Source organism: Leucopleurus acutus (genome assembly GCF_964270905.1).
Source record: "Leucopleurus acutus genome assembly, chromosome: 16".
NCBI lineage: Eukaryota > Metazoa > Chordata > Mammalia > Artiodactyla > Delphinidae > Leucopleurus > Leucopleurus acutus.
The window spans coordinates 26,947,268-26,963,656 of record NC_139158.1 but is presented as its reverse complement, the minus strand read 5'-3'; the positions used below and the strand labels follow the sequence as shown (position 1 = coordinate 26,963,656).

The 16,389-nt window shown below is 39.2% G+C and overlaps 1 protein-coding gene across 4 annotated transcripts in view; it reads left to right on the top strand.

The window, feature by feature from the left end:
* Window positions 1-16,389, top strand: part of MRTFB (myocardin related transcription factor B) — a 201,696-nt gene that overhangs the window by 159,041 nt on the left and 26,266 nt on the right. For all 4 annotated transcript variants that reach the window (XM_082857707.1, XM_082857708.1, XM_082857706.1 and 1 more), the window contains one exon: window positions 13,496-13,630. In XM_082857707.1, the coding sequence (XP_082713833.1) occupies window positions 13,496-13,630 (135 nt within the window). The remainder of the gene's footprint in view (window positions 1-13,495; window positions 13,631-16,389) is intronic.

Here is a 16,389-nt window from a genome sequence, read left to right as displayed (position 1 = left end):
TATATTAAAGCCAAAACTACTGAACTACTTAACGGGATTGGTCAAGTTCAGTAGAAAATGTTCTTGTTAAAGCCCAGCATCATAGAATTTTTGAATTGGAAAGGAATTTAGCAATTATCTGCCTTATTAACCCTTTCACGGGGGGAGGCCTGGGTTCAGAGAAATATGGAAGTTTGGGGATTAAAAATGTTTGCACATTTTCTTATGGCATTTCTTCTCATTCATGAATATCTAATTGTTGGGGACTGTGTCTTTCAGCATTATCTTCTTCATTGCACTTATCACCATGATCTGAAATAGGGGGGCGGGGGAGGGGGAGTTATCTTTAACCTAGCACAGGGCCTGGTACAGAAAGAGTGCTCAATAAATGTTGAATTGCATTCAGCACCATGAGTGCTGACGCCAGCTTGTAGAAGCAGTGTTTTTGTTCTCTCATTTGCGAGTAGAGCCTCTCTCTCTTGGAGTCACAAGAGGTAGTGTGGGTAGCTACACTTCATATTCTGCTGTCAGAGTTTACAGGGCAAGTGTGACTGGCCCCTCAGCTTCGCTGGAACCTGGCCTGGAGGAAGGATGAGGGTCAGCGACCAGCCCATGGTTTGAGGTCTAAGCAGGCAGGAACAGAGAGAAGGGAGACCAGCCCCTACTGTTCTCACCATATTTGCTGCACCCTGGTTTTGAGCTTTAAAAATAGGGCTAGGGCTTCCCTGGTGGCGCAGTGGTTGAGAGTCCGCCTGCCGATGCAGGGGACACGGGTTCGTGCCCTGGTCCGGGGAGATCCCACATGCCGTGGAGCGGCTAGGCCCGTGGGCCATGGTCGCTGAGCCTGCGCGTCCGGAGCCTGTGCTCCGCAACGGGAGAGGCCACAGCAGTGAGAGGCCCGCATACCGCAAAAAAAAAAAAAGGGGGGGGGGTGCTAAAAAGAATGTCAAATATGTAAGTACATACCATTAGAAAACAGTTCTACTTATCCAGTTGGGTTGTTTGTTCTGTTTCTGTCTGAGTAGGTCAGGACATCTTAGCATGGCCTTAGCTTTTTAGTAATAGAGAATTTTTGTCACCTCAGCCATCTACCTGGTAATGACTTCATGACAGTTCCACCTGTGTAAGAGACTATCATTCTCCTTTTCCCTGCATTGCTTGTACTATTACGTTCTTAGCTTTGGTCTTGAAACTTGGTCTCCAGCTAAGTTTATAAGTGAGAAACTTTAACCGGAGGCTGTCCCACCCAGTGGGTGACATTCCAGAATTCCTTGAAGGAAAAAAGGAATAGCAGTGTTTCTTGAAGAATAAATACAGCCTATTTATTGCCAGTGCAGCACACACTAAGCCTCAGGTCATTCATGAACTTAAACATTAGTTTTTATAACACTCTTTAGTGTTGCTGCAATGCCAGTTCTGCCTGTTACACAGAGACCATTAATAGTCTGCTTTTTATCTGTCAATAGTGCCTTTGGGAAAAGACCCACTTTAGAGAATGGTGCGCTCCCTACTTACACGTTCAAGTAAAAGAACCTAGAATCAGGGCTGGATTACTGCACCTTTACCCATTACACATTTCCTGCACCGTATATCTTGAAACCTTCTTAAATTGTGTCCTTTATAAAATTCCTTTTGATTGTGTTTTAGTATTTATAAGTAAGGACTCTGACAAAGATTCTTAATATTATACTTATATTTGTGCAATTAAAAAAGCATCTCCATGTTAACTGTGCTATATTGATGTCAGATCGCAAGTATGTTATTTGTTTTGTTTCTGTTTTCTTTTCTTTTTTGCGGTATGCGGGCCTCTCACTGCTGTGGCCTCTTCCGTTGCGGAGCACAGGCTCCGGATGAGCAGCCTCAGTGGTCATGGCTCACGGGCCTAGCCGCTCCGCGGCATGTGGGATCTTCCCGGACCAGGGCACGAACCTGTGTCCTCTGCATCGGCAGGCGGACTCTCAACCACTGCGCCACCAGGGAAGCCCTGTTTCTGTTTTCTTAATCAACTGCAGAGGCCAACTTTATGATGCCTATAAAGTCTTTGGGATTTTTGTGTCTAGAAGTGATAATTAGGTTTTGTTTTGGCAAATTGTGTGTGTGTGTGGGGGGGGGGTGTACACAGGCCTCTCACTGTTGTGGTCTCCCGTTGCGGAGCACAGGCTCCGGACGCGCAGGCTCAGCGGCCACGGCTCATGGGCCCAGCCGCTCTGCGGCATGTGGGATCTTCCTGGACCGGGGCACAAACCCGCGTCCCCTGCATCGGCAGGCAGACTCTCAACCACTGCGCCACCCGGGAAGCCCTGTTTTGGCAAATTTTATACTTTAATTATATTCACTGTTATCTAGTGTTTGTCCAGGCACCTCATTTGATATATATGTAAAATATATTTATCTCCCTAAATATAATTACTTTCACATTTTCTAGTTTAAGGGAAAGTACCTGAAAAGATTCCTTCTCATTGGACATCAAGTTTACAGAGGGAAGGGACAGCCCCTCATTTTAAAAGAGCAACATAAACATCTTGTGTTTTGGGTGTTCTTTGATATTCTTAGTTTTTAATCTTTAAAATGGAAACTCAGTATACGAGTTTGATGGTGAATTTAGTTACTGTAGACCAGTGTTCCTCAAACTGCCTGTAGTGAAGGAATAATATGTTTGTTTTGTTTTGTTTTGTTTAAATCACCTGTAACTCCTCTTACAAACTTTCCTAAGTATACGTATATTCCTTTTATTTTTTATTTTTACAATTTGAAATTCTGCTGTAAACACTACTAAACTGTATTCTCAACATATCGTGAACTTGGCTGTATGTTAATCATATTCTTAAATCATTTTCTTTTTTTTTTTAATTTATTTTATTTATATTTGGCTGCGTTGGGTCTTTGTGGCTGCATGCAGTCTTTCTCTAGTTGCGTTGAGCAGGGTCTACTCTTCATTGCGGTGGCTTCTCTTGTTGCGGAGCATGGGCTCTAGGCACAAGGGCTTCAGTAGTTGTGGGGCACAGGCTCAGTAGTTGGTGGCTCGCGGGCTGTAGAGCACAGGCTCAGTAGTTGTGGCGCACGGGCTGAGTTGCTCTGCGGCCTCTGGGATATTCCCGGACCAGGGATCGAACTCATGTCCCCTGCACTGGCAGGCAGATTCATAACCACTGTGCTACCAGGGAAGTCCCAATATGTTTGTTTTTTTATATAGTTTAATTTCCAATGCATTGTGGACTAATCCTCTTTAAAATAAAAGTAGTGGGATGACATCAAATTTCCTAAGACTTCCTGTCCTTGTCACTGGCAGGTAACAAAGGTCCACAGACCACACTTTTGAGTGGCTCTGACATAAATTTCACTTTGCTGCTTGTTTACCTGAACCAAGTTTTTTCATATGGTTATTCATCATCATTTTATGCTGTGCATTTAATCCTATGGCTTAAACACATTTTTCTAATTTTCCTGTTCAATTATTTTCCTACTTGGCTTACTGTAATGTTCAAGACCAATTCAGGGAATTTCTTCTAGGTTCTTTAAAAGTTATACTTAAAGATAATTAGTTGGGAGAAAATTAGGCTCAAGATTTCCATATGCCTTGCTGTATTCCAAAATGTCTTATGACATATAGTCTCCTTAATTCTTTTTCAAAACACACGGATAGATACCAGAAGTTTAAGTCCTACAGGAAAGTGTTCAAATAAAGGAAACATTCCCTACCAAAAAAAAAAATTTTAACACATAGTATCTGGGCAAGAAACAGATTTTTCAGGCACTTGTTTTACAATCCCAGTGCTAAAAAGCTAATGACCTCACAATGTGAACAGTGTAATACACAACCACGACCTTCCTTCAAAATGTAAATTCTTTGAAATATCTATTATTTGTGGTCTGTAAGAGACTAAAACTGCTTTTCCTTGGACTTTCCTCTCGTCTTTTCAATTCTGATCAAAGTACAGCTGGAAAGGAATTTGCCAAAATATTAATGAAACACACATCACATATTGGAGCTCAATTTATTTTTATGCTGAAGCAACTCTTGAACAATGGAAAGCTGTAGAAAATTAAAACCAGCAAGCCACACATGGGTACCACAAGCTGTGACACTGGTCCTTTTAATCTGAGGACTTTTTTTCTCTCAATGATTTCTTAAGTCATTCAATTAATCATTTATTATAAACACCCAAATGTTTAACTGTAAGTATGATCTGACAGGATCTGTGTTCAAATTCAAAGTAGTACTGAAAGCAACTTCTTGGACATTTACTCTGCGTATTTTCAGGAAGACAAGCTTAGGAGAATTTGGCAAACTATTTTTTACCATTGTTTCAAGTAACTTTCAGGTAGATGACCTTTTGCCAAACAATAGAGAAATTTTAGGTTTAAGCTAACGAAGAGAATAAGCAAGGTCTAATATGTAAGCCGTGTACATATATACTAAATAATCAAAATTAGACTTTTATTACAAACACTTATCAGTAAAGGCCTGAATAGGATATCAAAGATATTGACTGTAATTCCTATGATTACCCCTTCAGTTATGCTTTTTATAACTTATATATCAAGAGGAGTCTGCCACTATTAATAGATTTTTCAGCTGGTTTTCAACATTAACTGTGAAACTGTGTTCCATCCCAATTCTTAACTCAGTTCTCCTGTGACCAGCAGAAAAGTGCCTAAAATGGTGCATTATGCAGAATAGCCCTTTCCTATTTATTTATTAATAAATAAATCTTTATTGAATATAACTGAGATGATGATAAATAATGGCCAACATCTGCTGGCCATTACCCTTACTTCAGTGTTGTTCAGGCACTGAACGACTTACTTTATATATATTATCTGGGGGCAGATATCATGAAAAAGCATCTGTCTGGCTTGCAGGGGATTTGAACTAATGACTTTGTTCTTATTAGGCCAACAGTGTGAGATTCTTCTTAAGACTATTTTCCAGAACATCATCCTGTTTCATCCTGTTATGACTCATAGTGACAACTGGTATTTGTATTACCCAAGAAATAACGTGCATAACATTTTTTTCTCTACTATATAGTCTACTCAAGTAACATCATTCACTTACCAAAAATGAATAACAGTAATTTTAATATTTATTATGCTTCCACATTCTGGCCCCTAATGGTCACTTTAACTAACTGTGAATCACAGCATGGTCACACAAAGGTTGTAATAGACATTCTACATGATTCTGGAGAATATAATAAATAATATGTGACAACTTTATAAAGAGGACTGTATTTAATTAAATAAGGTGGACTTTGGCTCTAGGTTTTCCAAAGTTGATCCTAAAGTATTAATGAAATTTTTATGTTATGAAGTTACCACCAAAAGTAACAGATTCATTAATGATTAGAGTAGTTGGTGATACTCTGACTAATCGCCCTTCTGCTGTGTGGAATTATTTTAATAGTTGTAGTATTGGTTATAATTGAACTATTAAAAATTAGAAGTACTAAATAAATAGGCTCACATTGAGATTTCTGTGCATGTATTTGCATATTTAACAGTGTCTCACTATATAAGATACTGCACATCAACAATACAGCAGAATAGGAAGGTCCAGGCCCTCATTCTCTCACAGAAGCATTAAATAAACTACAGACTGACTAAAATAAATTTATAAGAGCTCTGAAAACCAGTCAGATATCTACACCAACCAAACACCCAATCAAGAAAAAGCCACATTCAAAAATGTAGAAAATGTCATGGTGTTTCCACTCACCCTTGCCCACACCCTTCCCAGCATGGCATAGTCAGAGGAAGTGGCCCAATACCCAGTTCCCTCCCTCAGGATGGAAGGAGGAGAGCAGAATTTGTTTGCAATATTCTGGCCTGTTGTGGGCTGGCCAAGGGACTAGTGTCTGACTTGTTTGACTCAGAACTCAGATGGGGGAAATTGCATAGTTTGGATCTCAGGCTAGCAGAAGCTGTAGAAGGTAGTGGCAGGAGCCACATCATGTGAAAATTGTAGAGGAACTGCAGACCCAGACACCTGAGGGCAGTAGATTGCAGGCCAAAGAATGCAACAGAACTCTTTAAGGCCCTGAGAAGAAGCTAGGGTGAGACTCTGGGAAATTAAGACATTTAAAAGCAGGCATGCATGAGGGGAAATTTTTAAATTTAATAAACAGAACCAAGCAAAAAAACCATGCACTTAGGCCCAGACAGGACACATGCTCAGAAAAGACTTGACAAAACCTTAAGCCTCCACCCGGAGTTAATCCCAAGGCCCAGAGGCCCATAAAATTAGTGAAGGTCTTCAACAACAGTCTGCAAAGATTGTGAGAGGTGGATGTTTCTTCACATGCCCAATTTTAAACCAAAGATACAACACCCCACCACCACCAAAAAACAAAAAGGCATACAAAAAACAGGAAAATACGGCCCATTCGAAGCAACAAAATAATCTCCAGAAACTATCCCTGAAGAAACACACACATCAGACTTCCTAAACAAAGACTTTAACTGTCTTAAATATGCTCAAAAAGCTAAAGGAAAACACAAGCAATGAACTAAAGGAAATCAGGGAAACAATATATGAACAAAATGAGAATATCAACAGAAATTATTGTTTTTTTTTTATTATGGAGCTGAAAAATACACTAACTGAATTGAGAAATCCATTAGAGGGTTTCAACAGCAGACTCAGACAGCAAAAAATATCAGCAAACTTGAAGACAGATCATTTGAAATTATTGAGTCTGAGGACAAAAAGAATGAAGAAAAGTGAACAGAGCCTAAGAGACTTATGGGATGCCATCAAGCAGATCAGTATGGGCATTATGGGAGTCCGAGAGGAGAAGAGAGAGAAAGGGGCAGAGAAATGAATTGAAGAAATAATGACCCAAAGTTTTGCAAATTTGGGGCAAGACATGGATATACAAATCCAAGAAGCTCAATGAATGCCAAAGAGAATAAACTCAAAGAGATCCACACTGAGACACATAAAAATCAAATGTCAAAAGTCAAAGACAGAGAGAATCTTGAAAGCAGCAAGGAAAGTCACTTATCGCATATAAGAGGAAATCTCCCAGTAAGAATATCAGTGGATTTCTCAGCAGAAACACTGAAGGCCAGAAGACATATTGTGATGATATATCTAAGTGCTGAAAGAAAAAACTGTCAACCAAGAATTCTATATCCAGCAGAACTGTCCTTCAAAAATGAGGGAGAAATTAAAACAACAAAGCCAGACAAAAATCAAAGGAGTTCATTATCATTAGACCTGCCCTGTAAGAAATGCTAGAGAGCCCTTAAGTTGAAATGAAAGGATGCTAGACAATAACTCAAAGCCATTCAGAAATATAAAGTCCTCTGGTAAAGGTAAATACATCGACAAATATAAGGAATGGTATTATTGTAATTTTGGTGTATAACTCCACTTTTTATTTTCTACAGGATTTAAGTAACAAATGCACAAAAATTATAAATCTATGTTAATGGTTACATGATATATAATGATGTAATCAGTGACATAATATAAAGTGGGGAGACATAACTGTAAAGTAGTTCTTGTAAATAACTGAAGCTGGTGTCAATATAAGTTAGATGTCATAGCTTTAGGATGTTATGTGTAATCTCCATGGTAACAACAAAGAAAATATCTATAGAATGTACACAAAGGAAATGAGAAAGGAATCACTACAAAAAATCAGCCAGACACATAAATGGAAAGACATCTCACACTCACGGATTAGAAGACAATATTGTGGTGATGTCAGTACTACGCAAAAGCAATATACAGATTCGGTACAAATTCCTATCAAAATCCCAAGGACAATTTTTTGCAGAAGTGGAAAAATTTATTCTAAAATTCATATGGAATCTCAAGAGACCCCAAATAAGTCAAAACAGTCTTGAAAAAGAATAAAGTTGGAGGTCTCATACTTCCTGATTTCAAACTTACTACAAAGCTACAGCAATCAAAACAGTGTGGTTCTGGCATGAAGACAGACATATAGACCAATGGAATAGAATAAAGAACCCAGAAATAAATCTTCACATATATGGTCAAATTATTTTAGACACAGTGTCAAGGTTACTCAATAGAAACAGGACAGTCTTTTCAACAAATGGTGTTAAGAAAATTGGATGTCCACAGGCAAAAGAATGAAGTTGGATCCTTACCTAACACCATATATGAAGATTAACTCAAAATGGACAAAGACCTAAACATAAGAGTTAGAATTATAAAACTCTTAGGGAAAAAACATAGGGGAAATCCTCATGACATTGGATTTGGCAATGCTCTCTTAGATATGACACCAGGAAACAAAAGAAAAATAGATAATTAGGCTTCATCAAAATCAGAAACTGTGCAGGACTTCCCTGGTGGCACAGTGGTTAAGAATCCATCTGCCAACGCAGGGGACACAGGTTCGAGCCCTGGTCCGGGAAGATCCCACATGCTGCGGAGCATCTAAGCCCATGTGCCACAACTATTGAGCCTGTGCTCTAGAGCCCGTGTGCTGTAGCTACTGAAGCCCGCGTGCCTAGAGCCCGTGCTCCGCAACAAGAGAAGCCACTGCAATAAGAAGCCTGTGCACCACAACAAAGAGCAGCCCCCACTTGTCGCAGCTAGAGGAAGCCTGCACCCAGCAACGAAGACCCAATACAGCCAAAATTAATTAATTAATTAATTAAAAACTGCATCAAAGCACACTATCAACTGAGTGAAAAGCAACCCACAGAATGGGAGAAAATATTGGCAAATCATGTATCTGATAAGGGGCTAATATCCAGAATATATAAAGAACTCCCACAAATCAACAACAAAAACTATAAATAACCTGATTTTAAAATGGGCTAAGGACTTTAACAGACATTTCTTTAAAGAGGATATATAAAGACCAACAAGCATATGAAATGATGCTCAACATCACTAATCACTAGAGAAATGCAAATCATAACCACAATGAGATATCACCTCATACCGTTAGAATATCAAAAAGAACAGAAATTAAGTTCTCAGCAAGGATCTGGAAAAATTGGAACCCCTGTGCACTGTTGGTGGAATTGTGAAATAAATGGTGCAAACGGCTATGGAAAATGGTATGGCAGTTCCTCAAAAAGTTAAAAATAGAATTACCATAAGATCCAACAATTCCACTTCTGGGTTTATGGCCAGAAGAACTGAAAGCAGGGACTTGAACAGCAATTTGTACACCCATGCTCATAGCAGCATTATTTACTATTTGGCTATTATTTAATAGGTAAAAGGTAGAAGTAACCCATGTGTCCACTGACAAATGAATGGATAAACAAAATGTGGTTCACATGCAGCAGAGTATTATTCAGCCTTAAAAAGAAGGGAACTCTGACACAAGCTACAACATGGATGAACCTTGAGGACATTATGCTAAGTGAAATAAGCCAGTCACAGAAAGAAAAATGTATGATTCCACTTATATTAGATACCGAGAGTAGTTAAATTAATAGATACAGGGAGTAGATGGTGGTTGTCAGGGGCTGCGGGGAGGGGAGAATGGAATATTGTTGTTTAATGAGCACAGAGTTTCAGTTTGGGGTGATGAAGAAGTTCTGGAGACGGATAGTGGTAATGGTTGCAGAACAACGTGGATGTACGTAATGACATACAGTTATACACTTTAAAATGGTTTGGTAAATTTTATGTTATGTACATTTTACCACAATTTTTTTAAATAATCGATTTTTTTAAATGAGGGATACATGAAGGCTCAGTACTAATCAGGTATTCAAGTACCAACTAAAAGTCCACTAGCTATTGTGCCAGTGGTGCTGCGTGGCATGTGGAACTTCCCTGACCAGGGATCAAACCTGTACCCCCTGCATTGGAAGCACAGTCTTTTTTTTTTTTTTTTTTAACTTTTAAATTTATATTGGAGTATAGCTGATAAACAATGTTGTGATAGTTTCAGGTGCATAGCAAAGCGACTCAGCCATACGTATCCATGTATCCATTCTCCCCCAGACTCCCCTCCTATCCAGGCTGCCACGTAACATTGAGCAGAGTTCCCTGTGCTATACAGTAGGTCCTTGTTGGTTATCCTTTTTAAATATAGTAGTGTGTACATGTCAATCCCAAACTCCCTAACTATCCCTTCCCTTCACCCTTGCCCCCCCAGTAACCTTAAGTTCATTCTCTAAGTTTGTGAGTCCATTTCTCTTTTGTAAATACGTTCATTTGTATCATTTCTTTTTAGATTCCCCATTTAAGTGATATCATATGGTATTTGTCTTTCTCTGTCTTACTTCACCCAGTATGACAATCTCTAGGTCCATCCATGTTGCTGCAAATGGCATTATTTCATTCCTTTTTTATGACTGAGTACTATTGCATTGTATATGTGTACTACATCTTTTTTATCCATTCCTCTGTTGATGGGAAGTGCAGAGTCTTAACCACTGAACCACAGGGAAGTCCGTGCCAGTAGATTTTAATGTTCAGCTACTTGTTCTATAAATGAAACACTTAAACTTATAACTATATATTACAGAAACAAGGGGTAATGCTAGGTGATATGTTTTAACAAAGCTAGAATTTTACGTAAAATATCCATCCACTAAATATACAAAGCATATGTTTCTGATTTGTATTCAACTCATTCATTTTATTTGAGGATTGGAATATGGAAATATTTAAAGAATAACTGCATCTTGAATTTCTAATTTGCATTCTGCCATCTTAATTAAGATCTCTGCTACATCCTAAATTAAAAACACATTTATTGTAGATTTGAAATCTATAGTACAAAACAGTTTTGTTTTTAAATAGCTAGTTTCTATCCCTCTAGACTGCATAAAGGAATTCTAATAAAAAAGGAACTTACCAGAGAAGAATGATTGGTCTTTGGCAAATGTATCATCTTTTCAGAAGGAGCCAGTGCAGATACCTGAAATATTATAAAACTCTAATCAGCTTAAACATTTGCTCTTTTTTCTTTTGTAGCAGAACTTTTCCATAGTAATTTCTAATAAGAGAAAGATCAGTCTTTAAAATTTGAAGTGCTTTCTTTTGAGTTTTATTTAAAGCATAAATATCCACTGGTAAATAACGTTTTCCTGACATTTCCTTTCATGGTGTTATGATGACAAAGAACCGTTGTCATGAGACGAAGTTATGATGAGAACAGTGTATCAGATCCAGTGAAACAAAGCACAGTTTTAAGCTTTTTTGTTTCTTTGGAGAAAAGATTATTTTGAGATTAAATTTTGATAGTCCATAAGGTGAATTTAGATCTTGGTGTCAATTTAAACATATTTAAAGGACTCTTTTAAGATTTTAACATATTGCTCAACTTACTGTGGAACAAAATAAGTGTAGTATCCTCTATGCCTTGGATATTCTTGTGGTCCTTTTTGGAATACTATCATTTCAACAACATTACTATTTAGACTTTGGGGGTAATTCTAGCCACTAGAATTCTAACATTTAGATATGATCTAAGATTGGGGCGGGGGCAGGGGGCGGTCCTTTCTAAGGCACATAAAAAAGACCAGCAAAATGTAAAGAAGCGTTTAGATACTTGTCCCTTTTTAACCAGAATTTATCTTCAGATTAGGTAAAGTTAACAATCAGTGTATCTCAGTTGAGCTATTCTTGTACTATGCTGAAGTCTGTGGTTTTCTGGGTAGCAGAGTCACACTAAAATACCAAAGAAGCTAATAAGATGGGAGTATTAGTAATCAAGGTTGAAGTCAGTTAGGCAAAGTCTAGAAATACAGGCCAAACGTTTTCATAGATATTACAACTGGTACCACATTCACGTACCTGGGTTATTTTTCAGATTATTAAGACTGCTCTCCAATAAATCATTACTATCATTATCAGTCAGCAGGGGCTGGGCTGGTAAAAATAGCTTGCCAGGTTAGTAGAATTTATTTGCAAGGAAATATATACATATCTATATTTCAGAATTCAAATATCTGGTTCTACTTCACATGCCAACTATTTAATAGCCAAGGAATGTTCTTCCCCTGCGTGAAAACTGACCCAGAGATAAGTATCCTCGTTTCCAAAAAAAGTACAAAGTGAAAGGAAAACAAATAACATAAAACCATATCCCTTAAAGCAGGGATCAGCTGGCCGTCATCGTTCACTGCACATCTCGGAGGTTCACTGAGGAGCTGGCTGTCTCGGGGCTGTTTGGGGACAGAAGTCACCTTGGAACATAGGTGTCAAGACTCGTGGAGGAGTTCCTTCATTTCTGTTTGAAAATGAAATTGCCATCTTTAAAAAGTCAAGTCTTTTGTACCATCAACACTTACTAACAGTTACTTAAAATTGAAATCAGTGGAAAAATGAAAACAAAGCTCAGGGAGAGAGGCGACATGGGCATGGACAGTCAACTGCACCCACACACATCTCCCAGGCTCAGCGGGGCCGGAGGGCGTGACCCAGCGTGAGTAACGCCACCAGGAATTTCCATTCACCCATTAAACAAATATTTATTAAGTAACTAGTACGTGCCAAGCATCATATTTCTTGCTGCTAATAGCCCTCTGAGTTTTCAGGTCATTTATTTTAAGGAGGGAAAATACAGTTTGCTATTTTTTAAACCCAAATGCTTCAACAAGAGAACCGATTTTGATTATTATAATGAATTGGACAGTTGTTCGGGGAAGTGGAAATGATAAAGCCATTTTCCTTTAAGATAAGGCTGTTGGGTCCAAGTAGCAATCAGTGCAACGTTTAACTGATTTATTACAATAGTACTGTCTCTTTCCAGTGAGTGAATACTTAAAATCTACTTAAAGAAGATTGCTAGTGGGAATAGTGTGTTGGGTTGTTGCTGCTTCCTTTATTAATATATGACCCCACGTTGAGATTCAGTAATTGCTTATTTTGGCCTAGGCAACGAATTCACTTCTTGCTTTAAGTGTGAGGGGACTGTCAATGCATAGGTCAATCCTATCAATATGTTCTTCAGGTTTTCTCCTGCTGCAAGAAATAGGAGGGGCGGAGGGCGATGGGATGGTTGACAAGAGTGCTGGTCAGGTTTGGAGATGGGAACAGAAGCTGTAAAGCACATTGAAGGACACATGCGTGGAGTGGGCCTCCAGGAAGTGGAAGCTTTCTTACCAGAGGCTTCCTGGCGGTGGATCTGGGGTGTGGTCGAAGGGATTCATAGACTAAATATCATATCTGAATTAGCCCAGATTAGTGTGACCTATAGGGCAAGAAAACCTTTCAAGTACCATGTACTGTTTTGATCATTTTTACAGGAGTCTTGGACTTTTTTTCTGCCAAAAAAGGACAGTTCTGGCCATATTTCTGAGAAAACACTGAGTTTTGTCAATCTAGCCTTATTTAGCTTTAGCTTTTCATTGCTATCGGGGCAAAGACTAAATCATTGGCTCGACGGCCGTAAAGCATGTTATTCCACCATCCGGGTCTCAGACATGACACTATATTTTTCTTTTGTTTCTTTTCTAGTGGACTTTTAAAAAAATGAGGTCATCCCCTTATAATTTTGGTTTTTCTTTTTTCACTGTCATTGATTTCACAGACTTGTCCCCTTTCTGCCTTTTCCACCAGTTTACTTCAGTGTCCCCAGCAGTTCCTGAATTCTTGAAAACGCCTACTGCAGACCAGCCCCCCACACGGTCCACAGCGCCTGTCCTCCCCACCAACACCGTGTCCTCAGCAAAGCCTGGGCCAGCACTGGTGAAGGTGGGTACCCTGCATGCACGCTGCTTTGAGCGTCTTTACCTTCGACTGTGGTGTGTAGCCCTGAGCACAGAGGACAAAGGCTGTGTCCACGTTGCCCGGCCTGCCTTTTAGCCTGAAGCCTTGAAAACAAAACCACAGAAGGACTTGCTCACCCAGGCCTTCATAACTGAAACCACCACCACCTTCAACAAATGACCTCTCATTCGATGGTCACAGAAGAACAGCACAAAATTCAGTCTGCAGCAGTGCAGAAAGACTTTAGGAATCATTTTATCAGCAGTTCCCAATTCTGCTTCCACCCAGGCCACTAAGATGAAACAAACAAGGGAGAGAGAGACAGTCTATAGTACTTGGGATTCATGAATCTCACAAGCAGATGCCTGTAATGGTAACGTGATTTGGGGCTTTATACACAAGGTCAAACTCAGTGGTGCTGCAGATATGTGACAGGTTAAAGGTTTTTGAGAAGCAAACACATTTTTTTGATTTAGCAGATTTGGCCTGATACAGCTTGATTTGTTCTTCAGATAAGCTGCAGATTCGTGGCACTGTTCCATGCATTTCACTTGGTCAAAATAATTCCGTTAGAAGTTCCGAGGAAGATTCAAATTTTCAATATATAATACATTTTTTCAGTTTTTTAACGTGTATTTAGAACCGGTAAATAAAGGGGGGGTGTTATAAACTGAGGAATAGTTTAATCATTTCAGATGTGACTTTTGCCAAAACTAGCAGAACACAGATCTCAAACTTTTAGAACTGAAAAAGGACCTCAGAGAGCTAGCTAAGCCTCTCAGCACCTTTCAGATGAGGAGACTGAGGCCCAGAGAAGTGAGGAACTGACAAGGCCAGAAGGACCCCGTCTCCGAATCCCAGTCTGGCCTTCATCCTTCCTTCCCAGTTAGCCGTTGCAGCACTCCTGGAAGGCAGCTAGCCTGGGGCGTGTTCCTCACTCCCCTCGTCCCCAGGACCTATGCTTGTCCTGACCTCCCTGGAGAGAAGGCGCTTTTGTTCATCCGTGTGCCCAGGTGTCCATGCCTTCAGGGCACGTACCAGTGTATTTCACCGTCTTCACCAGAAATCCCAAAGGGTGGCAAGTGTAACCGTGCCAGTAAAATCAGCTCTTACCTCCTCTTCCCACAACCCCCAGCATGTCCCACCAATAGCACAAAGGGCGTTCGAATGCCAACCCGTCTTTCCCTGCAGATACTGAGACTTTGTTCGCTGCCTCTCCTGCTCTCTGAATTTCTGCTCCTCACTAGTGTCTGTCTTTAAGGAGGGCTTTAGTTCTAGAGCAAAAGGCATTGTTTAAGAATGTGAGACCGAGGGGTCGAGTAGACTATCCTGGGAACTCTGCCAGTAGAGGAAAGCATAGGTACACATTAGGAAACAGACCACAATTCTTTGGGGTTTTTCTATGAGGAAAGCTATTTCCCATCCTCAGTCCTAAGAGAATAGACATGTGCAGGCTAACAGCTAACAGCCAGTTTAGTCTGAGGAATGCTGGTTATTATATTTCTGTCCCCTTCTTGACTGTGTCTGGGTCTTGTTTTATTACATAACAATTATAGTCAACCCTTCTTAACCCAGACCCCATTCATTTTATGATCAGTCTGAAAAGATTAGAAATAAAATTTATTATTGATAAAATAAGCAGATGACGGTGAATTGATTAATATTGTGAGATTGCAGGAGGAGGCTGTTTTAGTGACAAGAATATTGTCTAACATTGTGATGTATTTTAAGTGCCTGATAATTCAAGTGATTTCTAATTAGCATACACATTTATCACTCATTAATTCAGCAGATATTTATAGAGCACCTTCTGTGTGCACCAGAAGGTGCCAGCCAGGTGCTGTTCTGGGTACGAGGAGTAGATAAAGCAGTGAAGAAAACATCACAGTACCTCCGCCTTGGACAGGAGCTGGAGGTGAACAGACATAAAACACAGAGTGTGCCGGGTGGTGAAGATCGGGGATGGAGGCAAGGGGAGACGTTTCTGTTTTAAGTAGAGTGCTCTGGTCAAATAAGCAGATGACATTTGGGCAGAGATCTAAAGGGGGTGAGGGAGTAGCTGTGAGGACATCTGTGGGCAGGAAATTGAACGTCACTGAACAAGGAAGCCAGTTCAACTGAAGAGAGATGGCCAAGCAGTAAAAAGTAAATATTAATAGTGACGATTTCTGATATACAGAATATGGTGATTTTTCTTTTCTTCTTTATTTCTATTTTCTGGGTTTTTTTGCAATGTCCTAATTCTTTGAATGTGAACTTATATAACATGATCACACTGATAGCTATATTTAATTTAGTACTTCTCAAAGTTTTCTTACTAAGTTGGGTATTTTACCTAAAGCATCTTAGAAATAATTTTCTATACCTTGTGGTTTTGTGCTGCTTTGTTTTGTTGGTGGACTTTTTTTTTCAGATGAAGTTATCTTACAATTTGAATACTAAAAAGTAGAAAGTGATCTGATAACTTATAAATGGAGGAGGTGAAAAGAACTCAGAAAAGTCATCTGATTCTTAATCATAAGACAGGGTCTCACACCCCATTTTCAAAATAAAAATGTAATATTTTTGAAAATTTTTTAAAAATTCATATTCACATTACTCAGTATTCTTTTTTCTGCATATTTGCCATAGAAATTCATGGCTTTATATTCTGCTTTATTCCCATTAGAAGCATTTTTCTGCTTTTACATGTCACCATAGATTTTTTTTTTAATGACCATAAAATATGACATAGTTATGGTGAA